Consider the following 26413-nt stretch of genomic DNA (forward strand, 5'->3'; position numbering starts at 1 on the left):
GGGGGGGGGGGGGGTGTGTGTGTGACGAACAACTTGTGTAGATTGATACAGCAGGAGTGGAAGCCGTTTATTGCAGGACAGGAGCAGTATTTATACATTCCACACAGCTTATCTAATTAGCATAAACTAGATACATCAGTCAACCAATCAGGAATCTCTACACCTAATGGCTCGGTTTTGTTACTTCTCAAACCACTCCCTCTGACATTTTGCCAGGCACCATCCAGACTTGTTTACGAACTTTAACATTCCCCTGGCAAAATGCCAGGTGTTATTTTGACTTGTTTACAGACTCTAACAAAATATAAAGCTAAATATAGTCAGCTCTTCTTATATTAGTCCGAGAAGCAGAAAAGTAAATATGATCCAAAGCTGCATATAAATCCCAATCATTTATACTTGACTTTGGAAGGAAGTCAAAGCTGCCTACTTGAGCTGAGATCTGTCACCACACTCATCTCTCCAGGGTCAAGACTGCTGTCAACATGATGTCATATATGCAACTGCAGGGGAAGGGAAGTTCTGAGATTATAATAGTAAAGCCTCACATGTGTTAGATGGGTTTAATTTGTCTAAATGTTTTATCTACTTTAGCACATATGACCTTGTGAAGTAAACAGGGAAGGGGCCTTGAAGAAACCAGTACATGCCAAAAAAAAAAAAAAAAAATGACTGATACCCAATGGCAGAGCTTGGGCCAGAACTCACACTGGTATTCTAATTCTGAGCCCTGTGTTTTCTTTCCCCACAGACATACAGAGATTGAATGAACACTAATGAAGCATGACCAAGGAAGAGGGATTATAGGGAAGAAGGTACTGGTTTCTATGAACACTGCCATTCTTGTAGTTCAAAGCCTAAGCAAGATACTTAGCCTTACATTTTAATGTAAACAGCAGTTTTTTGCTCAGTGAAGAGTTTTTCTGGGAGGTAGGCAAGCAGTGTTGCTGTCATGACCAAGCTGAGTAAAAGCCTAAGCCCAAAGTTAGGAATAGAGCACCACTGAGAACTCTGAGTTAGAAGGTACCTGGAGGCGCTTACTTGCTTTCTCTTGGATTGTTCAAGTTATAACCCTCACTTAGATTTAAAAAAAAAATTTTTAGTTGTAAACACAACACCTTTATTTTTATTTATTTATTTTTATGTGGGGCTGAGGATCGTACCCAGTGCCTTGCACATGCCAGGCAAGTGCTCTACCAATAAGCCACAACCCTAGCTCCTTCACTTAGATTTTGTAGGATCCATGATTTATCAATCATAGAATTGAATTTGTAGGTAGTAAGTATAGCCAGCCACAGTGGTGCACACCTATAATCCCAGTGACTTGGGAGGTTGAGGCAGGAGGATCACAAATTCAAAACCAGCTTCAGCAAATTAGCAAGCCCCTCAGCAACTTAGTGACTTGACCCTGACTCAAAATAAAAAAGGGCTGGGCGTGTAACTCAGTAGTAAATACCCTTGGATTCAATCCCCCATACAAGAAAAAAAAATAGTATATGTGATCTCTTCTTAATTAAATATTTTTTAAAAGTTTTTTTTTGGCTATAATCCCAGCAGCTCTAGAGGCTGAGGCAGGAGGATTGCAACTTTAAAGCCAGCTTCTGTAACTTAGTGAGATCCTGTCTCAAAATAAAAAGGGTAGGGATGTAGCTTAGTGTTAAAGTATACCTAGGTTCCATCCCCAGTACTGCAAAAAAAAAAATTAAAGAAAATCCTTTTTTGTTTTGTTTTGTTTTTGTGGTGCTGGGATGGAACTCCGTGTCTCTAATATGCTAGGCAAGCAATATACTACTAAGCTACATCCCCAACCCTGCCACTTATCATCTGATGCCTAAGTTTACATTTTGTTTTATAGTCAAATTAGCAAAGAATGATCACCCAAAGCCAGAGTTTCTAAATTGGGCTTAAGGATGATTTCCATGGGATTCCAAGAGTTTTTGTATGTGTTCTTTCTCACTTGCCTATAAAAGAGCTTTCCACTTTCAGATAGCTGTAATTGCTGAAAAGTTGGCCATTTCTGCCTTATGCAGTTATGCAGAAATATGTAATCTTGTGTCCTTGTAGATAGTTGCTACACTTTCTGCAAATATTATCTAGCTCTCTAAAATTCTTTCTATTTTTCAAGGTAAAACAATCCCAACTCTCTGAGCTTATCACATGAGAATGGTGGAACTCTTCCTTCTGGCTCTGCTGGTTCGTTCTCCCACCCATTCTGGCAGGAACATCATAAGAAGATAGTAGGTAGTGACGTACAGCAGGGCTCAGAGGCGTGGCTGGGGAACATGCCCATGAAACTTGAGCTTACAGATTCTGAAATTTTCTCCTAGTTGTAAATACCTCCATTATCTCTTCATGATTGTTTTTGGAGGCAGCAGAGTATAGTGGTTAGGAGTATAGGCTCCAGAAAGTGACTCCCTGGGTTCTAAGTCCTGGCTGTATCTCTGATTAATTAATGGTTTCAATGTCATATATATTCAATATCAGGGTACAGTGGCACACGCCTGTAATCCTGGTGACTCAGGAGGCTGAGCAAAGGGGACGGCAAATTTGAGGCCAGCCTGGGCAACTTAGCAAGAGCCTGTCTCAAAATAAGAAGGACCATATATAATTCAATAAAAGAGTTGGGGGTGAAGCTCAGTGTTAGAGCACCTCGGAGTTTAATCCCTAGTACTGCGAAAATAATTTTTTTAATTTAAAAAAATAAAAGGGACTGAACATGATGGTGCTCACTTGTAATCTCAGAGACTCAGAAGACTGAGGCAGGAGGATCACAAATTCAAGGCCAGCCTCAGCAACTTAGCAAGGCCCTAAGCAATTTAGCAAGACCCTGTCTCAAAATAAAAATGGCTGGGTGTGTAGCTCAGTGGTATAACACCCCTGGGTTAAATTCCTAGTGCCATTTAAAAGGGGGGGAGGCTGAGAATGCAGCTCAGTGGTAGAATACCCCTGGGTTTGATCCCTAGAACAACAAATAAAGAAAAGGAAGGAAGGAAGGAAGGAAGGAATAGTTGCTCATAGTGTCCATTATTATTTTTTTTTTAAAGAGAGAGAGAGAGAGAGAGACATTTTTAATGTTTATTTTATTTTTTTTAGTTTTTGGTGGACACAACATCTTTGTTTGTATGTGGTGCTGAGGATCGAACCCGGGCCGCACGCATGCCAGGCAAGTGCGCTATCGCTTGAGCCACATCCCCAGCCCCTAGTGTCCATTATTGATTGCAGTCCTTGATATACTCCCAGCATATCAGAGATAATCCTTTCTTGTAGGCATAGGAAGGATGAGCCTGGTTGTGATTCATATATTCTATATCTTAGAGCACTCATAACATGTTAGGTTCCATGGCCAGAACTGGAGAATCAGGCATAGGATAACAGTTCCTGCCCTGGGTTCACTCCACGAATTGGTAGGTATCCAGACTAATAGTTACAGTGCAGTACATAAGGGAACGTGGATTCCAGCAGGAGCCCAGAAGAGGGTTCCCTAACCTGAGGAAATGACAGCTGAGCTAAGTTTTCCAGGGAAAGCATACAGGTAGATGTTCTAGGCAGAAGGTGTGAAAGTGCAGATGCCTGAGAGAAAGGTATTTTTGAGGTACCACAATGAGAATGATGAGACTGGAGGTTGGAGTGTAAGGATCATTTTGGAAGTTGAGATTCAAGAAGCAAGCAGGAGTTGGGACATGGGACAGGAGTTTGGCCTTCATCCTAAAGACGTGGAGGCCACTGATGGATTTTTAGCTGGGGAGAAATAGGATAAAATTTTTGTTGGCTAAAGGTCATACTGGTCAGCAGCCTGCCCGTTCAAGGCAAGAGCATTTTTTTGCTGTGAAGAATGAGGGCCAGTGGATTCAGTGTGCAATAAAGGATAGGAAAATGGCCTTTTGCATTTTCTTCTCTCCCCTGGATCTTGATTCATCAAGAAGGCACTCCTTGCTTCCTGAGATACAGCCCGGACACCTAGGCCTGTAACACAGTGGGCCCAGCCTTCTTGATGCTGTGGTTTTAAGAGTGTGACAGGCATTTCCTGCCCAAAAGGCACTTAAGGTAAAATCAGAAAGACCAGATGCACTTAAAAATAAAATAACAGGGGCTGGGGATATAGCTCAGTGCCACAGCTCTTACTACCATGTGACAGGCCTTGGCTTGATCCCTGGTACCATCAAAATAAAAAAATTGAGCTAAAAGGTAAGTGAAGTTGAGGGTAGGAGTACATATCTTTGGGGCAGGGTTGTATCAAGGGGAAGATTCCTGAAGACAGCAGACTTTGAGATTGGCTTTGAAGCTGTTTAAGCTCTGGATTCTCCATTATAGTTTCTGCAGGCCCTATGAACTCCCTCCTGAGTTTAAGTCACAATTGCAGCCTTACTTTTGTTTGTGTGGTTATTAGAATTGTGACCATTTTCCCCCACAAACCCTTAGGTTTTATGAGGTTGGATTTTCCTTACCTCTGTATCCATTGGGCCAGCACACAGTAAACCTTCAATTAATATTTGCTGGATAAGGCTGGGGGTATAACTCAGTGATAGAGCCCTCCCTAGCATGTTTGAGGCCCTGGGTTGGATCCCCAGCACTGTGTGAAAAAGAAAAAAATTGTTGGATTAATTAACGTGTGAGTGAGCAAATGAGAAAATGGTGAGAAAGAGGGAATGAAATCTTCAGGATAGAAAAATATAATAAACAAAGGGCAGGGGCAGAAACAGTATATTGATCTCTTATGTTTGTACAGTGCTTTATTGCTCAAAAACGTCACCATCTTATTTGATCTCTATTGTCAACTATCTTGAAATGATTAAGACAGGTGTTATTCCTGGTTTACAATGAGAAAAGAAAGAAGTTCAGTGATTTGTCCAAAGTTTCACTGCTATTAAGTAAGGAGATCAGACTTGAACCTGAATATTTTAACACAAAGCTGGTGTAGTAACTTGATTTCCTTTCTTCTTTCTCCTTTCCCAAGGGGAACATACAGTGAGATATGGGTCTAGAGTGGTGATCTGGCCAGGTCATGGAAAATCTTAAGTTTCAGTCTAAGGAATTTGGACTTTATCCTCCAGCCTATGGGAGGTTTTTTGTTTCATTTTGAGTTTTTGAAAGATTTTGTGTATTTATTTATTTGCATTATTGAAGATTGAACCCAGGCCCTTAAGCATGCTAGACAAGTGCTGTACCACTATGCCACATCCCTAGCCCTTTTTGTTTTTTTCAGGGTCTCACTAAGTTGCCCAGGCTGGCTTACAATGTGATCTTCCTGCCTCAGCTCCCAAGTAACTGGGATTACAAGCGTCCACCACTGCACCTGGCTTAGAAGATATCAAATAAAGGATAAATATTAATGGTATTTGTGAAGTGTGGTATAAATTTAATTGCATATTAATATTTATTTAAATAAACATATGGAAAATAAATTTAGTTTTAAGAACCAGGAGTCACTTCTAATGTTATTCATCAAACAAAAGTTGAAGCAGTGCTATATACCAGGCATTGTGCTAGATGCTAAGGACATAGGAAGGGGGGGATGACTAAGATGCTCATTATTTTCAGGGTGAAATGAGATGCTGTGTAAGCATCTGGAGCCAGCTCAAAGTTTATTATTCCTGTCCTGAATAATGGAGGATATGTATTTTAGCTGAAAAAGCTCTTGATGGCATCACCTCAGAATGCAAGGGCCAAGTTTCAGTATTGAGGTGCCTGGGTTGAAGCCCCACAGCAGCCCTTCAATCTGTCTTCTGGATCATCTCCAGACAGAGGTGCAGTTGACGATGGCAGATTGGACCACAGGATTCTTACTTAGAAGACAAAGTCCTTATTTGTACACCAATAGTTTTCAACACTGAGGCAGTATCTGGAAAAGTAGGATCATCTGGAAGAGTTTTTAAACAATATGCCCCAAGAAGTTCAGATAATTTGAAAAGGCAGGGAAGGTATATTGTCCATATTACTTTCATGACCTGCCATTGTTATTGATGGGAAGCTTAGGTATCCCTCTGATATGTCAGGAGTAGGGAAAAAGTTGAGAAACACTAAGCTATGTTATCTGTAAGTTGTTTGGTCAAGGGAGGAAATGAGACATTAGATCTGGCCATATAGCATAGGAATTTGTTCTGCACAGCCCCATGGCTCAGAACTAGGAGAGTTGTTATCTAGGCAAGATCTTTCTAACTTCCAGGATGGGAATTCAAAGATAGCATGAAGCCCTGTTGAGAGGCTGTGAGCTCTCTGACATAGGACACATCTGAGTATAAATGACAGTGGCCATGTAGAGGAGATTCAAATACTAGCAGGGTGTTTGGACCACATGGACCTTTTGATCATAAGAGAGGAACCTATTTATTTGGTGATGGAAGTAAATGATTTATCTTGACTTGAAATATAGAAGAAAGTTTCAGGAACTAGAGTGATCAGAGAAGAATGTTTTATTACTTCATTCCTCAATATATTTAGTCCCTACTGTGCCAGGCACTGAGTAGTCCTACTTTTAAAAAGGAAGTAGAGGGCAGAGATACACTTTAGGGAAGGGGAATGGGAAGTAGGGTAGGAGTTAAGGACCACCTACTATATATGTGATGCTTTCTAAGACACTTTTATGTATTTCCAATTCTTTCAGCAACACTGCACAGTAGAGATTATCCACGCTTTAAGAGGCAACAGGATGAGAGGCTGACTTGCTAGGCTTGTATGGACAAAATGTGGGTTCTGCAATCAAATGACTGAATACCAGTTTCCTCTTGTGCAAAACCGTGAGGATTGAGTTAAAGCCTACAGATTGCTTTTAAGGCCTAGCAGGCAGAAAGTGCTTCATTAACTGCCATAGCTACCATGGTTACTATGGCTAAGTTAGGACTTCACAGCCCCCTCACTTACTGGGGCTTGGAGAAGCTCCAGCCGGGCCACGCCCACCCCTCCCCGCCCTGCCTTCCAGTCTCCGGCCCCGCCCCTTCCGATGGCCGGACGTCCGGTTCGCTAGCACGTTCCCGAGCCCCTCCTGCCGGCTGGGAGCCAGCCAGTAAGCGCCGTGGAGATTGGTGAGCCGCGGCGGCTGTAGCCAGACCGGGTCTGAACGCCGGTACGTAGCGCCGCGCGGGCGGGTGGGAGCGTGCCTGGCGACCGCTGCAAGAAGCTCCTTTGTTCCTCTCCAGCGATCCCTCACCCGGCTGGGCCCGAGTTCCGGCCAGGGGCGCGCGAGACCACCGCCAGAGGCGCCGGATGGCGCGGAGCGGGGGGCGTAGTGTGCGCGCTTTCTTTTAAAGGTTGGGCGACAATTTATTGAGCATTTACCGTGTAGCTGTGACACTGGGACAAACAAGCACCCTTATAACCAGAATTCATCGTCTTGACAGCAAACCCGAGAAGCAAGGTGTTATTTATTTTACAGCCGTGGAAATGGTTCAGTTAGAAAGGGGTGGAAATTGTGGTTTCAAACCTAGGTTTAGGTCAAAGCTGGTACGCCTTCGAACTGTGTGGTCACACCTCCGTTTTATTTTTTAAATTCAGCTTCTGCCACTTAAAGTTGTGTGACCCGCCCTCATTTTGCACATCTGAAAAGTGGGGGTAATAGCTGTCTCATAAAGTGGATGTAAAATGCTTTGCTGGGTAGCTGCTATTTTGTTAAGTAATCATCGATTTTTAGACGGTTCAGAACTTAACTCTCCTGATTCCTTCTCCTCAGGGAGACTAGAGTGGTTGGTTGCTCATAGTTGCCCCCCAGGTCTTCACTCACTGGTGATGAGGGCCTCAGACCACTTGCTCCTTCTCTTGCTTCCCAGAGGCAGCATTAGCATCTCAGGTATTGAATTTGCTTATGAGTTTTGAAAGCTATTTCACTCTTCTTTAGTTTCTGGGAGATTATCACCCGAATGGATTTTCACATTATGTCCCAATTCTAAAGGTGAGGAAATGGAAGCTTTGAATGTTTTATTTGGAGTTTTATTTTGTTGCGGGAGGGACTGTGCTGATTTCACCCGAATAAATCTGATTGACTTAATATGGCAAAATACCAGCATAGGCCTGGGGAAAACAAGTGAAAGGTTAGATCTGGATGATGAATAGAAAATGGACAGAGCCCCTTGGGGTAGTTTTGTCTAGCAAGTCGAGATTCCCACCTGATCCTCTCCTGTCTGTATTGAGCAAGGTTTCAATCTCCTCCTGGGTGAGACATTTAAACGCCTTGGAGCCTCTCTTGGTGCCTAACCTTAAGGAGAGAAGATTAGGGCTGATAGCTGAAGACAGGCAAGCAATAAGCTTAGCTTTGTTTTGTTACCAACTAGCTGGCACATTTTTTATATTGACAGCTAAAATTTTTCTCTGAAATTTGCAATAGGCTTAGAGAATATGGTTTCTGGTTAATTGTAAATATTGACATTTTAAAATAAAGCTATTAACACTCGTTTAAATTCACAATGGGATTTAAGTATTGTAATAATTTGATCATGTTGTCCTAATTCTTTGAATAAAAGAACTACTTTTTTTTTAACAGCTAAAATTTTATATTTTATATCCTCCTTTTTTTTTTTTCCTTCTTGAACGTATATTTCCATTTTGTTTCCTTACAAAAGGTTTTTCTAGTATGAATAGATTTTATGCTTAAAGTCTTCGGTTTATTATTCTTATCTGCAACAACAATGTCTACTTAAAAAAATATATCTCTACTTAAAATTAAAGCACTTTTGCCCACAGTGGCGCACATCTGTTATCCCAGCAACTCAGGATGCTGAGGCAGGTGGATTTGTGAGTTCAAAGACTGCCTCAGCAGATTAGTGGTGAGGCACTTGGCAACTCAGTGAGACCCTGTTTCTAAATAAAATTTTAAAAGGGCTGGGGATGTGGCTCAGTGGTTAAGTACCCTGGCTGGGTTCAATCCCTGGTAATCTCCCCCACTCCCCCCACCTCCTGCTGCCACCAAAAAAAAAAAAAAAAACAAACAAACAAAACTAAAGCACTTTTAAAAATTGTGTTGTAGTCATGTATTAAACATTTTCTTTTGGATTGAGGTTTCTCCCCCACCCCAGTTCTGGGAACTGAACCCAGGGTGCCTTGCAGTGAGCAGCATCCCCAGCCATTTATCTTTTCAGTTTTTTATACAGGATCTTGCTAATTTGCCTTGGCTGGCCTTGAATTTGCTGTCTTTCTTCAGCTTCCCAAGTAGCTAGAATTATACCACCAGGCCCAGTTTGGTTGAGTTTTTACAATTATAAAATACACAATTGATCAAAATAACAAAATTAGATTTTGTTTTGTTTTGTTTTGTCAGTTCTGGGGATCAAACCCAGGGCCTTGTGACTACTAGGTAAGCACTCTTCTGCTAAGCCACATCTCTTAACCCAAAATGTTAGTTTTGATAAAACATTTTATTTCATCTAGGCATGGTGGCACATACCTGTAATGGAGGCTGAGGCAGGAGATTTACAGGTTCAACACTAGTCTAGGCAATTTAGCAAGGTCCTGTCTCAAAATTAAAAAGGGCTGAGGATATAGTTTGGTGGTAGAGCATCCCTAGGTTCAGTCCCTAGTACCAGAAAGAAAGAAATCATCATCTCCTAGGGTTTCTCATTCTTTAGTGGAACTACACTGGGCAAGTAACTTCTTTTAACTTCCATTTCCTCATCTTTAGAATGAGAATTAAAGAAAGAGCTGGTTTCATTGGGTGGTTGTGCTGATCAGATAGGATCAGGGTGTTCCTGTCACAAAGTACTCAAACAGTGGATGGGGTGACTGCTCTTCACATGCTAGTTCCTGCCTTCTGGAGAACTCACCTTTCTACAGTCTTTGCCTCAGTTTTCTCATCTGTGAACCCAAAATGTTGTAAGCCTAGAAATGTGGAGGTGGGAAGTAATTTTGAAAGGTTTTGTGTTTTTTTTTCATAGGTTTTCTGGAACAGATATTTTCTTATTTTAAAATAGTTAATGTTAGCTGGGCATGGTGGTTCATGCCTGTAATCCAAGAAACTTGGGAGGCTGAGACAGGAGGATCGTAAGTTTGAGGACAGCCTGAGCAATTTAGTGAGACACTGTCTCAAAAAAATATATATATTTTTTAAATGGGCTGGGGATGTGGGTCAGAGGTAGAGCACCCTTGGGTTCAATAAAATAGTTAATGTTGACTACTTCCTTATACATGAGTTGGACATTTTGCTGCAAGCTTTATGTATTCATCCAACACATTTTTTTTTTTTAAATCTACATCCCCAGCCTTTTTATTTATTTATAATTTGAGACAGGGTCTTGCTGAGTTGCTTAAGGCCTCGCCAAGTTGCTGAGGCTGGCTTTGAACTTGCCATCCTCCTGCCTCGGCCTCCTGAGTCACTAGGGTTACAGGTGGGTGCCACCACACCCAGCTCTAACAAATATTTTTGAGGCCCTGTTTTAGGCACCTTAGATATACAGTCCCCAACTTTTAGAGGGAGAGGCAAACAACAGTGAATAAACACATAGCTGTATAATGTGTTGGGTGGCGATATGTCGATAATAGCTGAGAAGAAAAATGAAACAGTAGGAAGACCCAAGGGCAAAGCACAGGTGCTATTTTATATATTTGGGGACAGTGTCTTTGATGGAAGACAGTTGGGCAGAGAAAGATGTTGAGCTGCTCAGTCTTCCTGGGGAAGTATTTCCATGCTGGGGGAACAGCATCCCTGCATACGTGGGTGTGTGCTCAGCGTGGTCAAGGAGCAGGGAAGGGAATGATCTAGGAGGGGAAATGGTGGAAAATGCTTCGAGGGGCTGGAGGACTCTACAGGACTTGGCTTGTACTTAGGTGAGGGGTGGGAGCTCTTGGTGGGTTTTGAGCAGAGGCCGACCTGAGCTGACTGGCATTCTAAAGGGTCACATTAGCTGCTTTGTTAGGAATATGCTGTTGGGAAGCAACAGTGGCAGTAAGGAAATCACCTGGAACCTGCTGTACTGATCCAGGAGCAAGAAGACGGTCGTATCTGCAACAGGGGGTGTCTGATTAGGTTGTGAATGCGGGAGGTAGAGCTGGCAGGGGCAGTAGTGAATTGGATGAAGGATGTGAGAGAAAAACGGGAGAATGCCAAGGTTTTTGGTGTAGGAAAGAGACTTTTTATTTATTTTTAAAATTTTATTATGAGACAGGGTCTTGTTATGTTGCCCAGACTGGCCTCAAACTCTTGGGCTCAATCAGTCTTCCTGCCTCAGCCTTCAGAATAGCTTCAACTATAGGTACATTCTACCACATAGGGCTTCAGCAAGTGGAAGGAGGGAGGTGCCATTTAGGAAAATGAAAGAGACTGCAGTGACTGTGACATGTCACACTCTGAATTGGGAAGATAAGGTGATGTGACCTCTGTCACTTCATTTAATCCTGATAAGACCCCTATGAATAGTGGGGTTTTTCTGCGGAGGGTGCGGTACTAGGGATTGAACTCAGGGGCACTCTACCACTGAGCCACATCCCCAGCCCTATTTTGTGTTTTATTTAGAGACAAGGCCTCACTGAGTTGCTTAGCACCTTGGTTTTGCTGAGGCTGGCTTTAAACTTGCGATCCTCCTGCCTCAGCCTACCAAGCTGCTGGAATTACAGGTGTGTGCCGCTGTGCTGGGCTTAAGAGTAGTCAGTTTTAATCCCATTTTTTTAGTTATGGAAAGAGAAGCTCAGAAAGCGAAGGAAATTGCCCAAGGCCACATAACTAGTTAAGAGACTGTAGAAATCCCAAAGCCCTTGTGCCTGCAAAGCCTCTGAAGAGGCCTTCCCTGTGACCCTTTTTCTATATAAATGGCAACGTAGTAATCTAGCCCAACACCTCTGTACTTACGGAAGACACTCCCTGGAGTGGTGGTTTATGCTTGGTTTTGCTTCAGTAGAGCCAAGATTTGTCCTCCTCTTTTTCCCTTCCCTTGGTGTTGGGCAGGGGAGGGAGAAGAGGGTACTGACCTCAGCACCCTCTCTTGCAGTTCCCTCCAGATAATTGGCAGCCTGGAAGAGGTGGTGACTTAATAGGCCTAGCAGACAAGAGAACTTTTCACCAATAATGGAAGATTAAGAGTGGGGAAATGATATAAAAATAGCACTTAATAGTTAACTGGAAAACAATATATTTTTGCAACCACTGGTTCCACAAGAAAATAATTGGGTCCCAAGGCAGGAATGACTCATTTTCATGAATGATTATATTGATCATTGGAGGAAAATAGATATGTCCCCTTTGGAAAGCAATTCAGAGGAGAAGTGGCTGGCTAGCCAGGCATGCCCAGTGTGAAATCCTGAGAGGCTGTGGAGGAGGAGGAAGCCAGCTGCAGGCTAATGAGCAGCCAGGTCCTGGCCCTGTGCAAGCAGGTTTGGGGCTGTTGATTGGGAGTATGTGAAGCAATAGAACTTTCTTCCCACTTAGGTATTGAGCTCTCCCAAGGGAAGAGAGAAAGTGGCCATTCAAATATCAGTTCCTTGTTCTGTTTAACCCATTGGATGTTTTGTTTTTTTCCAGGAGAGATTTACTAGCAGCAGACAGCATGTTTTAATGGCAAAAAGGGAAGGCTGGGAGGCTGATTCCAGCCTCTGCTTTACTACTAACAGAAGTGTTTCCCCTCTCCTTTCTGGACTGATCCGGGCTGGGTTATGGAGTCATTTGTCATTTACTCTATGATTATCAAATAGTTCCTCTAGTAACTGGTAGGGAGCATGGATTCAATGCTTAATGTTTGCCAAGTATAATTCTAAGCACTTTACATGTATCAATTCATTTACTCTTCACAGTGACTCAAAAGTAGGTGCCATTAGCTCCATTTTATAGATGAAGAAACTGAGTTGAACTGACTTGATCCATGTCACTCATCTAGTAAGTGACATACATTGGACACCATACAAGATTCTGGAGACAGTACAAATTAGATATTCTGGTCTCATGAAACATGTTTTATTGAACCCAAAAAATAGTTACTAAGGGGCTGGGAGTATGGTTCAATGGTAGAGCATTTACCTAGCATGGAAAAAAAAAAGTCATATAAGCAAAAGTACAAATTATGATGGCTATGAAAGAGGGAAAGTAGAGTAATGAGCATTATCAGAGGCCTGATTTGGGGTGGGGGAGTCAGACAAGGCTGCTACTGTGACTTTCTCCCTTGTTGCTTTTAAGTTCTGGCTGAGTGACCTCTCTGGTTCCTCATCCAAAATGACAATCACCATTGAGTTTTTTTGTTTTGTTTTTGTTTTTAACCCCGTAACTATATCTTAAGCCTCTCTTTATTTTTTGTTTTGAGACAGGATCTTGCTAAGCTGCTAAGGGCTTCACGAATTTGCTGAGGCTGGCCTTGAACTTGGGATCTTCTTGCCTTAACCTCTCGGTCACTGGGATTGCATGACCACACTGGACCCTCCATTGCTGCTGATACCCTTCCCAGTTACCACCACCACATGTTGTAAACTTCATGAGGGCAGGAAATGTGGTTCTGTCCAGTTCCAGGGGTCTGATTGGTTGACAGGAAGGGTACAAGGTAAAGAAAGAGGAGTAGCTGGGTACTACTGTGGCACACACCTCTGATCCCATCTACTCAGGAGCTGAGGCAGGAGGATCACAAGTTTTAGATCAACCTCAGTAAACTTAGGCCCTGACTCATTTAAAAAGGGCTGAGCATATAGCTCAGTAGCAGAATGTTGGCCTAGCTTGTACAAGGCCCTGGGTTCCATCCCTAGTATCACAAAAAAAGATGGTGGTAGGAAGGAAGGAGTCAGCCAGAAAGTGAGTGAGTGGCAGAGGAAATAGAATGCTTGGAAGTCCTTGAGCTAGGAAAGAGCCTCCATGTACAGGGATAGAAGGAAGGCCAGTGCAACAAGCACAGGGCATGGATAGTGACTGAGGGGTTCACAGGGCTGGAGAGCTCTGTGGGAGGCCAGAAGAGAAGGAATAATGTAGTGATGGTTTCAAGCAAGGGAGTGACATGATTAGTTGACTCTTTAAACCATTACCCTGGCTTCCATTGGGAATATGCATGAGGGACTATAGGATCATCAGGCCACAAGGCTACTGCAATGGTCTGGGGACAAGATGCTGGGGCTTAGTTGAGCAGGGGGTGTCTATGGTGTTAAAACAGTAGTGGGACTTTTGTCTAGGAGAGCCCACATGCTTTTTTCTCTATAAGAAACACTGCCAGAAGAGGCTCCAAGGGAGATGATTCATCCCAAGTGGGAAAAACTGAAAGGCAATTTGGAGAACTTCAATGAGAAGAGCCCACCATTTATGAAGCACTATAGAATCTGACCTTCCTTTCACAGGCTTCTGGACTCACACCAGATTCCACCTCTCCGAAGTTCTTGCCTTTTTTTTTTTTTTTTTTCTTTTCTACCCTGTTCCTTTCCACTGATGTGGAGAATGAAGGGAAAGAAAGCTTTGGATGTGGCTGTCCTGGCATCAAAGTCCTGTTTTTTTTTTTTTCTCAGTCCCACCTTAGCTGATGAATCCCTGGCTTAGGTCCAGTTACCAGCTTTCTTGTCTTCAGAACTGGCATTGGCTTTCTAGCCAAGCCAGATCTGCAAATGGCTTTCAGCGTTGAGGAAGAAGATTCCAGGTTACCATTGGTGATGTCATTCCTTAATTCAGTGAGTGAATGTTTATTGACTGCTCCCAGAAGGACAGGAAGAAAGCACTCCTGAACAGCCTCCCTGGGAATCTGACACTGTCACTGACACTGGAAGGCCAGCCCTCTTGTTTACAGGTGTGGAGACTGAGTTCAGAGAAGCGAAGGCATCTGGAGTTTGGCCATTTCTCATTTATGGAACACTTACCACCAAGGGCCAGATTGATGAGACAGACTCCCCATAAACCCCCCTGTGTAACCCCCAGTTACACAGGGTGGGTTATGGCAGTCTTGGAGACTGGGATCTTGCCTGTCAGCTCCAGCCCACCACCTTCCCTTTTAGCCAGCGCTTCCAAGCCTAGTTGATTCAGACCCAGGGAACTGGGGTAGAGCCTGGTTTCTGTACCTTTTTAAAGTTTTGTAGATGATTCAGGTCATAGCCAGGCTTAAGAGTGACTGTGGGGTCCCATTGCCTCTGTGAAAGTGGCAGTGGACTGAGGAAAATGGAATAGAGTCTGAAAAATGAGGGCTTAAATCATGGTCTGTAGGAAAAAATCATGAACACAGATTGTCAAAGGTGACCCCTTATCCATCTGTATCTGGGAGAGTTACCAACAGGTTTGAGTGGGATTTGGAAGCAACTTGGAATCTAAGCCTCTGGTTCCCCCTTGCCAAGCTTTGAGGGGATAATGGGTTCTCACTTGCTGTAACTTCCTACCCAAAAGATCCACCTGGCAGATCTGGGAGCAGCCACCAGTAGGAAGGCATTCACACATCAGGTCCAGGCCGAAGACCTTCTTATTACTGTCTTTGCTTCTCTGTCAGCTCTCTGCTCCTCCTAGCCGTTTTTTTTTTTTTTTCTTAAAACTTTTATTTTTTAGTTATAGGTGGACACAATATCTTTATTTTATTTTTATGTGGTGCTGAGGCTAGAGCCCAGTGCCTCATGCATGCTAGGCAAGTGCTCTACCACTGAGCCAAAATCCCAGCCTCCAGCCTTTTTTATTTGTTGCTGTCTCTCTCTCCAATTTGCCCCTGGGGTTGGGGGAGGACCTATGTTTTCCTTGGGTTATGTGAAAGGTCCCCATCACCATTGCTGCGAAGCAGCCAGCAGTTAGTGAAGGAATGAGTCACAGAAGGGCTTTCTAGACAGGAACAGTTGTTATTTGTCCAGCCTCTTCAGGCTAGCAGCCCAGAGCCTCCCTGGGCCTGTGCTCCTCTACCCTCCTTGGTCTTTCTTACAGGGCCCAAGCAGCTGCTGATCTGTTTCTGCAGATGGCCATCTAAGGCACCAAGAAGGGAAGCTATTCATTAGAGTCCCCTGAGAACCTATAGTGTACATCTGTGCCCTGGTCACTGTCCATAGGCCACTTTCCCCCCATTCTGCAGAAGAAAGCAATATGGTAATAAGAAAGCATTTCTCTTTGATTCTGAATTCATTTGTCTACAGATAGATTTACCTTTCTTGTTAGTTTAAAGGTAAATTATTTTTTTAGGGCTAAGATTTAGGAACTCTGAATTCTATCTAGCTGCTGCTAATCGCTGTGGCCTAATAAAATCCCTTGCCTGCTCTTGTCCTCAATCTCCACTGCTGTAAAGAAGAGCTGGGATCTATCCCAAGCCCTGCTACATATCAGAACTGCTTGGGCAGCTCCATTCCCACAGATTGGGATTCCCTAGGTTTCAGAGGGGGTTTAGCCATCTGTGTACTGGTAGGTTGAGGTTGGCTTGGGCAGAAGGTCTTCCAGGCCCCTTCAGCTAAGCCTGGCAAAATTGAGTGACTGGGTGACAGTGGCTTTCCTTTCATGATGAGCTATGAGAAATACCCTCGCCCCCTCACTAGACCTGACCTGTCCTCAAGTCCCACTCCCACCCCTCTAGTCTGATCTTATGTAGAGAAGAAATAGACCCTCATTACTTTAGGAGCAGGAGCTGATGGCATTGGATTCTGTATTATAGAGCTTCAGCCAAGTGGCCCAACTTTATTTATTTTTTTTTTTACTGAACCTAGGCTTTACTCCTCTTTTTGCAACCTGGAGGGAGATCACTGGGGGGGTCTAGCCTCAGAGACATAGAGGAAACATGATTTTCAAATGGTTGAATACTTCGGTCTCTAGATGAGGAGGCTGGTGGATATTCTCTCTGCCGTGGCTCTCCTGGCTGAGAACAAGGCTAGGCAGATTTAAACATCCAAGTTGGTTCTCTGCCACCTCAAGTCATTCACCCACACAGCTCACATCTGAGTGGCTGCCTCCCCTGTTGTTTGGCATCCTCAGCAGAGGCAAACTCATTTCAATATAAGCCAAAGCAAAGTCTAATTAGGACAGTAAATTGCTGTTTAACTAAAAGAGGTCCTACAACAGATTTCAAAGTCCTGGGGAAGTAATTTGATGCTGAGCCTTTGATGTAATTGCTTCTAGCCTGGAAACAAAAGTCAATTCGAGGTAACCTGTTTGCTGCAGAAAATGCAACATGCCTGTTATGAGACAGTTTGAGGTGGCAGGAATGGGGACATCATGAAAACCTTTTTTTCTTTCTGTGCTTGGCTATATAACTTTAACCTTATACCTACTAACCTGCATCAGCATCCTCACTTCCGTTTATTGGACATTTACCACTTATCAGGCCATGAAATACAGATTTTATATGCATTTTCTCTTCAGTGCATAATAGCCCTATGAGGCAGATTTTGGTAATCCCATTTTATGGGTGATAAAACTGAAGTTCACAGAGGCTAGTGACTTCCAGAGTTGCACACCATGTAAGCAGAGGAGCTAGGTCTGAAGCTATCCGTGCTCCTAAACTTTGTGCTGCCTTGCTGCTGCTTAAACTAAGGAGGCCACAAACCATGATGCTGAGCTCCAGGTTAGGTTCCCTCCACCCACCCCAGCCTCTCCTCCTTTCCTTCATATTCCTCAGCAAGATCTATACTTCTCCACACATCAGGCTTATGGCCTCTAAGCCATACTTGCCTCTGAGCTCCCATCTGGGCCACTTCTCAGCTGGGGAGGAAAGGACTGTTCATCTCACTCTGGTGGTCCTAGTGCTGGTGCTCAAGGTAGGGTGGACAGTGGGAGCTTCTGTGGAGAAGGGCATTTGGCAAAAGAAGGGCCTAGGCACCTGGACTTCATTTGCTCCTCCATTTGGGTGGCTGCAGGCAGGACTTCTGTTCCCCATGAGCCACAGTGTTCCAGACCAGAAAGGATTCAGTGGGATTGAGGGCATCTGAAAATGACTTTGGGGTCATCCTGATTGCTGAGCTCCCACTGTGTTCCTTAGTCTGCCTGCTTTATCAGTGCTTTTTGAAGAACACTATAGAGACTTTTCTGCAGGGTTTCCTCCTGAAAGTGGCCCCTGCTCCCCAAGCCCAGGGCTGGACTTTGCTGGCCCAGCTGTCTCCCTTCCCTTCTTCTGCCTCCCCTCCCCTCCCCTAGCTCTTGTGGCCCAACACTGACCAGGCTGCCCACCTCTGACAGCAGGTCCTTTTGGCGTTGGTTTGGTGAACCGCTGATCGGACCAGCTTGCCCTACGCTCCAGTGATTCCCTGGCTCCTGGCTTCTAGTCCGTCTGAGCTCCCTCTTTCCTGGGAAGATGTTCCTGGTGGGCCTGACAGGGGGCATTGCCTCAGGCAAGAGTTCTGTGATCCAGGTGTTCCAGCAGCTGGGCTGTGCAGTGATTGATGTGGATGTCATTGCTCGGCATGGTGAGTTGGAGTGGATGGGTTGAGGGATCATGCATAGCAGCTCCTCTGTGCTTCCTTTTCTGTCAGCCTCCCCTTTTGTCAGTCCCTTAGAGGCCTCAGAGGTGAGGGAGGCTTTCCCGTCGCTGTGGCCTGGTTTCCTGTCTCTGCCCCTGCTGGTGCTCGTGCTTCTTCTGTTTACTCTTCTTTCCCTTAGGAGTCTCCCCATCCTCCACCTGGTTCCTTCACCAGCATGAAGGATTCTGTGCACTGTGCTGTTAGCTTCAATTGCTTTTCCCTTCCTTATTTTGTTTTTGCTTCAACTAAAAGAAATACCCTTGGGTTCCCTCATTATTTTTCCTCTGGTAACTTGGGGTCCTCTGGCTTGCTGGAGGTTCCGTAGAGTTGATCCAGTCTCCTCTTTATGCCATAGTCGTCCAGCCAGGATATCCTGCACACCGGCGCATTGTGGAGGCCTTTGGCACTGAGGTCTTACTAGAGAATGGCGATATCAATCGCAAGGTCCTGGGGGACCTGATCTTCAACCAACCTGACCGGCGACATTTACTCAATACCATCACCCATCCTGAGATCCGTAAGGAAATGATGAAGGAGACCTTCAAGTACTTCCTTCGTGGTGAGACCCTGGGCCTGAGGTGGGAAGGGGGAGCTGGTTAGCTAGGTCAGTGAGTTCATATTGCTTATTGGCAATCCCCCTCCATGCAGAGACCTGTGCCAGCCCCAGAGGAAAGAAGCACATTTCCCTCAACTCTTAAGGAAGTTGACAGTTTAATGAGAAGAGACACATGAGGCTTTTGAGCCATGATTCCCAGGAAGTAAGTTGATTTTTCTAGTAGGGACAGAAATAATGATAGTTGACGAGTATTGGAGTCACAGACCTGAAGTCAAGTTCTGACCCTGACTGTTTGTAGCTGTGTGACTTTGTCAAGTGGTCCAGTTCCTCAGCCTGTTTCCTCATCTGCACAGTGCAGATCATGCCAGCATTGAAAACACTGGAAGATTGAATGTCCCTGTTAGTGACGTCATTACACAATATAAACTGTAGTCAGAGTCAGTTTTGGTGCTGGTGCTGGCTACTTGGGAAAATGTATAGACTGGAAATAGGAAGACCCAAGATGACCTGGGTGAGGGCCGGAGGGGTTCCAAATAAAGGATCATCCTCTGGGAATAGGGCCTCTCAGAGTTAGGCTAGCAGGTGCAGGGACAGCCAGGAATGTGCCACAACTAAAAGGAAGAGAGAATTTGAAAAGGAGGGGTCTGTGGTCAGTTGATAAGAACCTGCCAAGGCCTATACCCTGGTTCAAGCCCTGTTTTTCCGGATAGTGTTGGGCATCCTGACTCTTACTGTCCAGGATGGAGTCCAGGACAGGTACGAGGATAGAAAGACTGGCCTGGGGCCCTGGAGCATTTTGTACCAGCCTTTGGAATATATGACCCCTAGCCTGGACCTGAATTGAAGGCCTGGCTGCCTGCCTCCTGTCAGTGATGATGAGAAGACTACTTCCAAGGGAGTACAGGGAAGGCTTTTAGACTGTCACCTCAAGTTCTTAGGTATGAGTGGGAGACTTCCCCCTCCCCCAGCCCCGTTGACTAGTACCTCCCTCCAGAGAAAGAGGGGAGACAGATATGCATGCTACCACCCTGCCACTCCCTGCAGTCCAGGGATTGACCTGTCTCTGGGCATCTGCCCTGTGAGATCACCTCACGCTATCCATCCCAGTAGCCCCTTGCCACAGGCCTCCTCCTCTCCTCCTCACTCAAGAAAAGTCTCTGGATTCTGTCTTCTGTGTCTGTGTTGTCCCCTCCTAGCCCCACCCAGGAGCAAGCCTTCTGCCTTTCATTCCTGCCCTTTGTATTTGCTCCCAGGCCAGTTACAAGTACATCTGCAGGGCTGTGAGGCGCGAGTGGCTCTCCCCTTCCAAAATTAAGCATCAGATAATGTCACCCGCTCCAGAGCTCTCCCACTGTGTCATCCACCCAGCCTCCCCGCCTCCCCAACCACCACCACTTTAATAAAAGCCAGAAAGCTCTTTTCAGCTCGATAAGGTGAAAAATGGGGACGACAGCTGTGGCTTCCACAGTCCCAGTTTTTCCCTGATGAGTAGAACAAATACAACTGTCAGAGTTGGTATAATCAAACGTCAGATAAGATCACCAGCTGTTGGGGAGGTCTCTGTGTAGGCAGACGGATGTCTTAATAGAGTCAGGATAGTTTGCAGGGCTTATCAAGCAGGAGGGATGTGACAGCTGAATAGCCCTTTGCTGGTGAACCAAAGAGCTGGCCACCAGCTCCCGAGAGGGACTCAGGAGAAAGGATAGTGTGGGGAGAAGAAGCAGTGGGAGCAGAGGAGGAAAAGGAGATAAGCGGCCCAGAGAGGATCTGGTCTTTTCTCCTGCTCTGAGCTGGGAAGAGTGAGTTGGCAGGCAGGGTGGGGAATCTGCACTGCTTTCCTCCCTCCTCTGAGGAACAATAGCAATAATACCCATCATGTATGGGGTACTTAGTGAGGGGCGAGGTGGTTTACATGCATTCAAAATTCTTTTTTAATCTTTACCATCATCCTGAAAAACAGGTATTTCTTTTAGTCATTACACAGATAAGGTTTGTCTTAACACCAGAGTCACATGAAGGGATGTAGGGGACTACAAACCAGGGTGTGTCAGCAGAGCCCTTGCTCCAACCTCTGTCTTAACTTCAGGCTTCTCTTATGCTTCCTGGGCAGCAGGTCTTGGGAACCCAACAGCACTCCCTGCATCATATTGAGGGCTCATTTCCCACGACAGTCCTAAAATTGGTTTGATGGTGTCCGGTTCTGTGAAACACCATCTTGGCTAGGAGTCTCTGTCCCTTATCCTGACTGCTCCCCACCCCTCCCACTTCTTTACACCCACACAAGGATGACTGGTATAAAGAAATAAGCATGTCATCAACTTTTCTGGGCAAATATCACTCATAGTAGGTGAGGGAGCACCCTGATTGGCTTTGGCTTGTGATGGGAAAGCCAACAGCGCCTTTTCTCCATTGAATGATTGGGTGCCATTAGTCATCACCATGCCCACTGCCTCTGACCTCTTTCCTTTTGGGCTGTTGCTGCCACCCCTCTGTGGGTCTTTCATAGAGCTAGCCACAAGACCCTTAGCAACAGAGGGCCAGGCCTAGACCTGGATCCTGGAGGAGAACCTAACCTTTGGGGTTTTTTGGTTTGTTTTTGTTTGTGGGTTGTTGGTTTTTTTGTTTGTTTTGTTTTGAGCAAAGGTAAGATGAAGTAAGGCAGAAAGAGCCCAGATGCTCCTGGAAACTCTCCCCAGCCTCCTGCAACTCTGGCTGTGTCCTGTCCCTACTCAAAAATAGCACCTCTTGGGGTTCAAGATCAAGGTGAACTAAACCCTTTGTGCTTATGCTGACCACCTGCAGCCCCCCTCTGTTCTGCTTAAAGCTTCCATTTTGGCCACACAGGAGCTCTGTATGCGACTTCCCACCTCTTCCTTCTCATTTCAAGAATCAGCAATCATCCCTACTTTCCAAGGCCAGAACAAATGCCAGCCCTTCTTCAAGGTCTTCCCTTATCAAGCAGCTAGAAATGATTTTTTGTAGCAGTCTGCTCTGCATGGCATTGAACTGGCTGGTGTTCAGAGTATGTCTGCCTTGGAAGGCCTCCTCTCTGCTGGGGTGCTGTAGATGGTGGGGCCAGTCATGTAAGCAGTCCTCTGAGTGCTTGCAGAATTGAACTTGTAGGCTTTCCCACCTCTCCCCAGGATACCGCTATGTGATTCTGGATATCCCCCTGCTGTTTGAGACCAAGAAGCTGCTCAAGTACATGAAGCACACGGTGGTAGTGTACTGGTGAGTATGTGATATGATGTTACCTGGCCCAGCCTGACTGAGGTGGGAAAGGAAGGCCCCTGGGTTAAGGTGTGTATTTGGGAAATAGCCCACATCACTTTTTCTTCTCCCTGTGGGGATAGCCAGGACACACGGAGGGTTTGGGCAGCAGTGCTCTGAGCCTATAGAAACCAATTTCTGTGAATGACCCAGATATATCTGGGGCAGGTATGGAAAGTGATAGGCCCCCAAACCCTAGTGCTTGGGAAGGACTCCCCCTGCTGGCCATTGGAGGCACTTCAGCCCAGATGGCAGGCCTTGCCCTTGGCTACCACTGACTCCCTTTTTCCTCCTGGAGCACCTCTCAACTTTCCAAACAACTCCCACATTTGCCCCTTCATTCACTTTACCTTTCAGCATGAGATGTTCAGGACAAGGGTGGATATTTTTTAATTATTAGAAGAGAAATTAAAGGGAACAGTTACAAAACTTTTCGAGGGGCTGCTCATTGGTGACACTATGAACAGAAAACTGGAGAGAGCTGTCAGAGCCCAGCTGAATAAGGAGCTTTGTTTTCAGAATCTTCCAGGACAAGAAGCAAACCAGAATCCAGGTTTGGCAAACAGAAGAATCAAACTGTCAGGGAGAATGAGTCACACAGTCCCTGAGGGGTAAGAGAGTAGAGAGGCTGTGGGGTGTCTCTGCTTCCCAGAAACTTTTTGAATGCCACCCACAAATATAGCAGCACATAGGTGGGCACTTGGCTCTGCAAGTATTTTGGGCACAGGTGGCTCTCAAGAGATAAATGTGTGGGAGGTTGCTTGCACAGTGGAGGTGGGACCTGAATGCTCAGTGCCCTGGGAACCACCCTGCTCTCTCTGGCACCTCTCCTGTGGCTGTCACTTAAAGCTCAGTCTGAATTCCTTGAGCCAGGTGGGGGACTCAGGCATCCTCTGAGCTCTCCCAGTGGGTTAGGCCTCTGCACGTAAATCTGGAATCTGTCTTTGTTCTTTGTTTCCTATTTGTGAAAGACTCAACTGAGGCAAGGTGGGCCCCATGAAGTCCTGGGATTTTCTTTGCCTTAATAATGCAATTGGAACTTTATACCTAGGGGTAAAATACACACACACACACACACACACACACACACACTTAGATCTTAGTGTAGGTGAGAAAATGAAAAACAGGAGTCAGTTGTTTCTGCAGCCTCCAGATGACTCCATATCTGCCCTTGCCACCTTCTCTCAAAGACAAGCATCTTTGAGGTTGGCCTGTTTGCTAAGAGCAATGATAAATAGTTGCAACTTCTGGTGGATGAGTAGGATTATGTTGATTCTGCCTGCTCTCTAGGGGAACTTTCAGCCCCACCCACTTGCAGGTAGATTCCTGGTAGTCTCATGTCCCACCTATAGCCCATGAGGGTGTACAGCTCTCAAGAGAAGCCAAAGAGACAAGTGATTATTTGCTTTTCAACAAATTGATTTATGCTTTACTTGGTGAACTATGTCTGGATAAATTTGAAATAATGTGGGAGATTTCCAGAGTGCTTACACACTAATATGATTATTCATGTATTTGAGGAATTTGACAATTGTGGAATTAGTGTTTGGGTAAGAATACCAAAGTCATAAATACCTAAGCCTTAAATTAACTATAATGGTCCTATTTATCAGCCCCAGGAAGGGCTGTGAGAGGGTGCCGCCTTCACATCTGGGAGGGGGTCCTTTGGGCTGGGCCATACCTTCTGAAGGATTTCCACTCAGCCTCAAGCCACCTTCATTCTCACTTGGATCCCCAGTCACAGACATGTGCATTCCTGAGTAAGGGTGAATATAGTCCTGTTCTCAGCCAGACAGGAAGCAGCTCCAAGACCTCAGCAGTACACTGTACTCCCATGAGGAAGGAAGTTCATTTTCATGGAGGGTGACCTTGTTCTTAGGGTCTCAGAGAAGGGACTAAACTGGAGTGATGAGATCCCATTTCATTTCATAGCTGGGAAAATTCATGCCTGTTACAATCTGAGAAAAGATGGACACAAACAGGTACTGCAGCCTCTTCCCCTCTTGTTCTCATTGAGGGGCTGAGGTAGCTCATAGAGCTAAGGTGTTCCAGGGGACACTGACCACAACCAGACAAGCGGCATGGATCCTGTGTAGCAGAAGACAGGAGAGGGAGTTTACTGAGAAAGGACCTGATGGCCATATCAGGGTGGGTAAGAGGAATTCTTTGGCTAGGCCCACTGGCACATGTCTGTGATCTCAGTGACTTGGGAGGCTGAGTCAGGAGGATCACAAGTTCAGGGCCAGTATGGGCAACTTAGCAAAAGCCCATCTCAAAATAAAAACCAAAAGGCTGAGGGTGTAGCTCACAGTTAGAGCACTCCTGGGTTCAGTCCCTTTAAAATTTTTCTTGGAATTGAGAACAGTATTGGTTAGCTTGATCCACAGTGATTGGTCCTATTCTAAGTCTGAGGGGGTCCAAGTTTTGAGCCCTCTTTACTCTTTGAAGGGACTCACCTGTCCTTCATCAGTGGCATCAAGCATAGCAGCCACCATCTCAGCACAGTCTTTGCTTTAAATGCACAGGCATAGGGGTGTGGAGGCAAGGAGAGGAGTCTTTTTCAGTGTCCCAGGAAGCTAGTTTTGATAATGCAGACTTGGGTCCCCAGGGGACCTGCCGGAAGTGTTCAGCTTGTGAGCACAGGCATTTCAGCAAAGGTCATCCATCCAGAGATCCAGGATATAGCTGATCCCAGGTGATTAAATTCTCCTATCTTACATCTGGGGACTCTAAGGCCTAGTGGCAAAGCAGAGAGACCCCAGATGGCAGAAAACAGCTGCTCCTCCTTTTTGATATTAAGGGGCTTAGGTGGCCCACAGAGCTATATGGCCCTTACCAAGAGTGGGGTGAGGGGGAAGAAGCTAATGAGCTTCCGGGCCTCTCTCCCTGGTTATGGGACCCTTAGTATCCCAGAGCAGCATAGGATTCAAGGAAAGATCCCATCCCCAGACCCCTGCCCACCCTTATACCTTGCTGGCAAGAGGGAGGCTGGGGCCTATAGTGCCCTTTTGCCCTGTCCTTAGTGATCGAGAGACACAACTGGCGCGGCTGATGAAGAGGAACAACCTGAACCGGGAGGATGCAGAGGCCCGCATCAAGGCCCAGCTGCCCCTAAAGGACAAGGCCCGCATGGCTGACCACGTTCTAGACAACTCGGGCGAGTGGAGCATCACCAAACGCCAGGTCATCCTCTTGCATGCTCAACTGGAGCGCTCCCTGGAGTACCTGCCACTAAGGCTCGGGGTCCTCACAGGTCTGGCTGGAATTGCCAGCCTCCTCTACCTGTTTACCCGCTACCTTCTGCCTTCCCCCTAGGTGGGCAAACCAAAGCAGGAAGCCCCAGGCCTTTGTCTCCTTGGAGGCCAAAGCTAGATACCACCTTTTGTCTTCCCCCAGCTTCTTCAACATACATACATGCACCACACACACTCAACACACATACACACACACACACACACACACACACTATGAATCTTGGCTGGACCACTGCTCTAGGCCAACCTTTCTTTATAGTGTGTTCTTTCTGAGGCTGAGAAGTAATCTATTGTCAATAGGTATGCCTTCCCAGCCTCCCCAGTGCCCCTCCCTCCCCTGGCAGCACCTATAGAACACTACAGAACAATGTCTGTGATGGCAAAAAGCATCAGTTACATTGGTATGGACTCCTGTGGGCAGGAGTGGGAGCAGTGTTTTGTGGCCCTCACCAGTGTTTACAGCTGGGAGGCCAAGGAATCCCTGAGCTTGAACCTTCTCTGAACACCTGCCCCATCAAAGCCAATACTTGGTTAGTAGACCATGGGGATGCCTTCAGCCTTCCATCTTCAAACAGGGTTCTCTCCTAGGTTAAAGTGAGGATTTACTCATGGGTAATGCTGTAACCAGGCAGAAGCAGAAGTTCTGGGAGACTCCCCTTCTTAGTGGGTTCTTCCAGTGTTCACCATCCCTTGCCCACTGCCTCCTACCACTAAGCCTCCTAGCCCTGAACCCTTGGTACTCTACAGCCACCACGCTGTTTCTCACCTCTGTGCCTTTCTCCAGGTGCTGCCTGGCCTGGAATATTTTTTCCCCCACTACAGCTGGCTAACAACTCAGACACCAAGCCCCAGGCTGGGTTAGGTGCTCTGGGATACCACCCTCTTGTGTTTTTCCTTAATCATTGGCATAGTAATCAACCAAAAGTTGGTTGGTTTCTTCTAGACTGTACGCCTCTTGTGGGCAGGGTCTGTCTCCTTCAAACCTGTTTTCCTAGTGCAGAGCTGGCTCACCATTGGTGCTCAATAAAGTATGTTGATTTGAAATACCTTGAACCAA

At 45.6% G+C, this 26413-nt stretch overlaps 1 protein-coding gene across 11 annotated transcripts in view; it reads left to right on the forward strand.

Annotated features, from left to right (window-relative positions):
- Dcakd (dephospho-CoA kinase domain containing) overlaps window positions 1–26413 on the forward strand; it is a 27677-nt gene extending 1264 nt beyond the window's left edge. For 3 of the 11 annotated variants that reach the window (XM_015495566.2, XM_015495565.2, XM_048790094.1), the window contains exons 2-6: window positions 752–815; window positions 17996–18222; window positions 18632–18835; window positions 21976–22063; window positions 25126–26413. In XM_015495566.2, the coding sequence (XP_015351052.1) occupies window positions 18111–18222; window positions 18632–18835; window positions 21976–22063; window positions 25126–25417 (696 nt within the window). In that variant the 5' untranslated portion in view covers window positions 752–815; window positions 17996–18110 and the 3' untranslated portion in view covers window positions 25418–26413. Of the gene's footprint in view, window positions 1–751; window positions 816–6912; window positions 7061–7093; window positions 7245–13209; window positions 13440–17995; window positions 18223–18631; window positions 18836–21975; window positions 22064–25125 lie in introns of those variants that run through there. The other 8 variants (XM_048790089.1, XM_015495570.2, XM_015495571.2 and 5 more) reach the window with 7 other exon arrangements.

This window comes from Marmota marmota, unplaced genomic scaffold, assembly GCF_001458135.2.
Source record: "Marmota marmota marmota unplaced genomic scaffold, marMar, whole genome shotgun sequence".
In the NCBI taxonomy this organism is placed as follows: domain Eukaryota; kingdom Metazoa; phylum Chordata; class Mammalia; order Rodentia; family Sciuridae; genus Marmota; species Marmota marmota.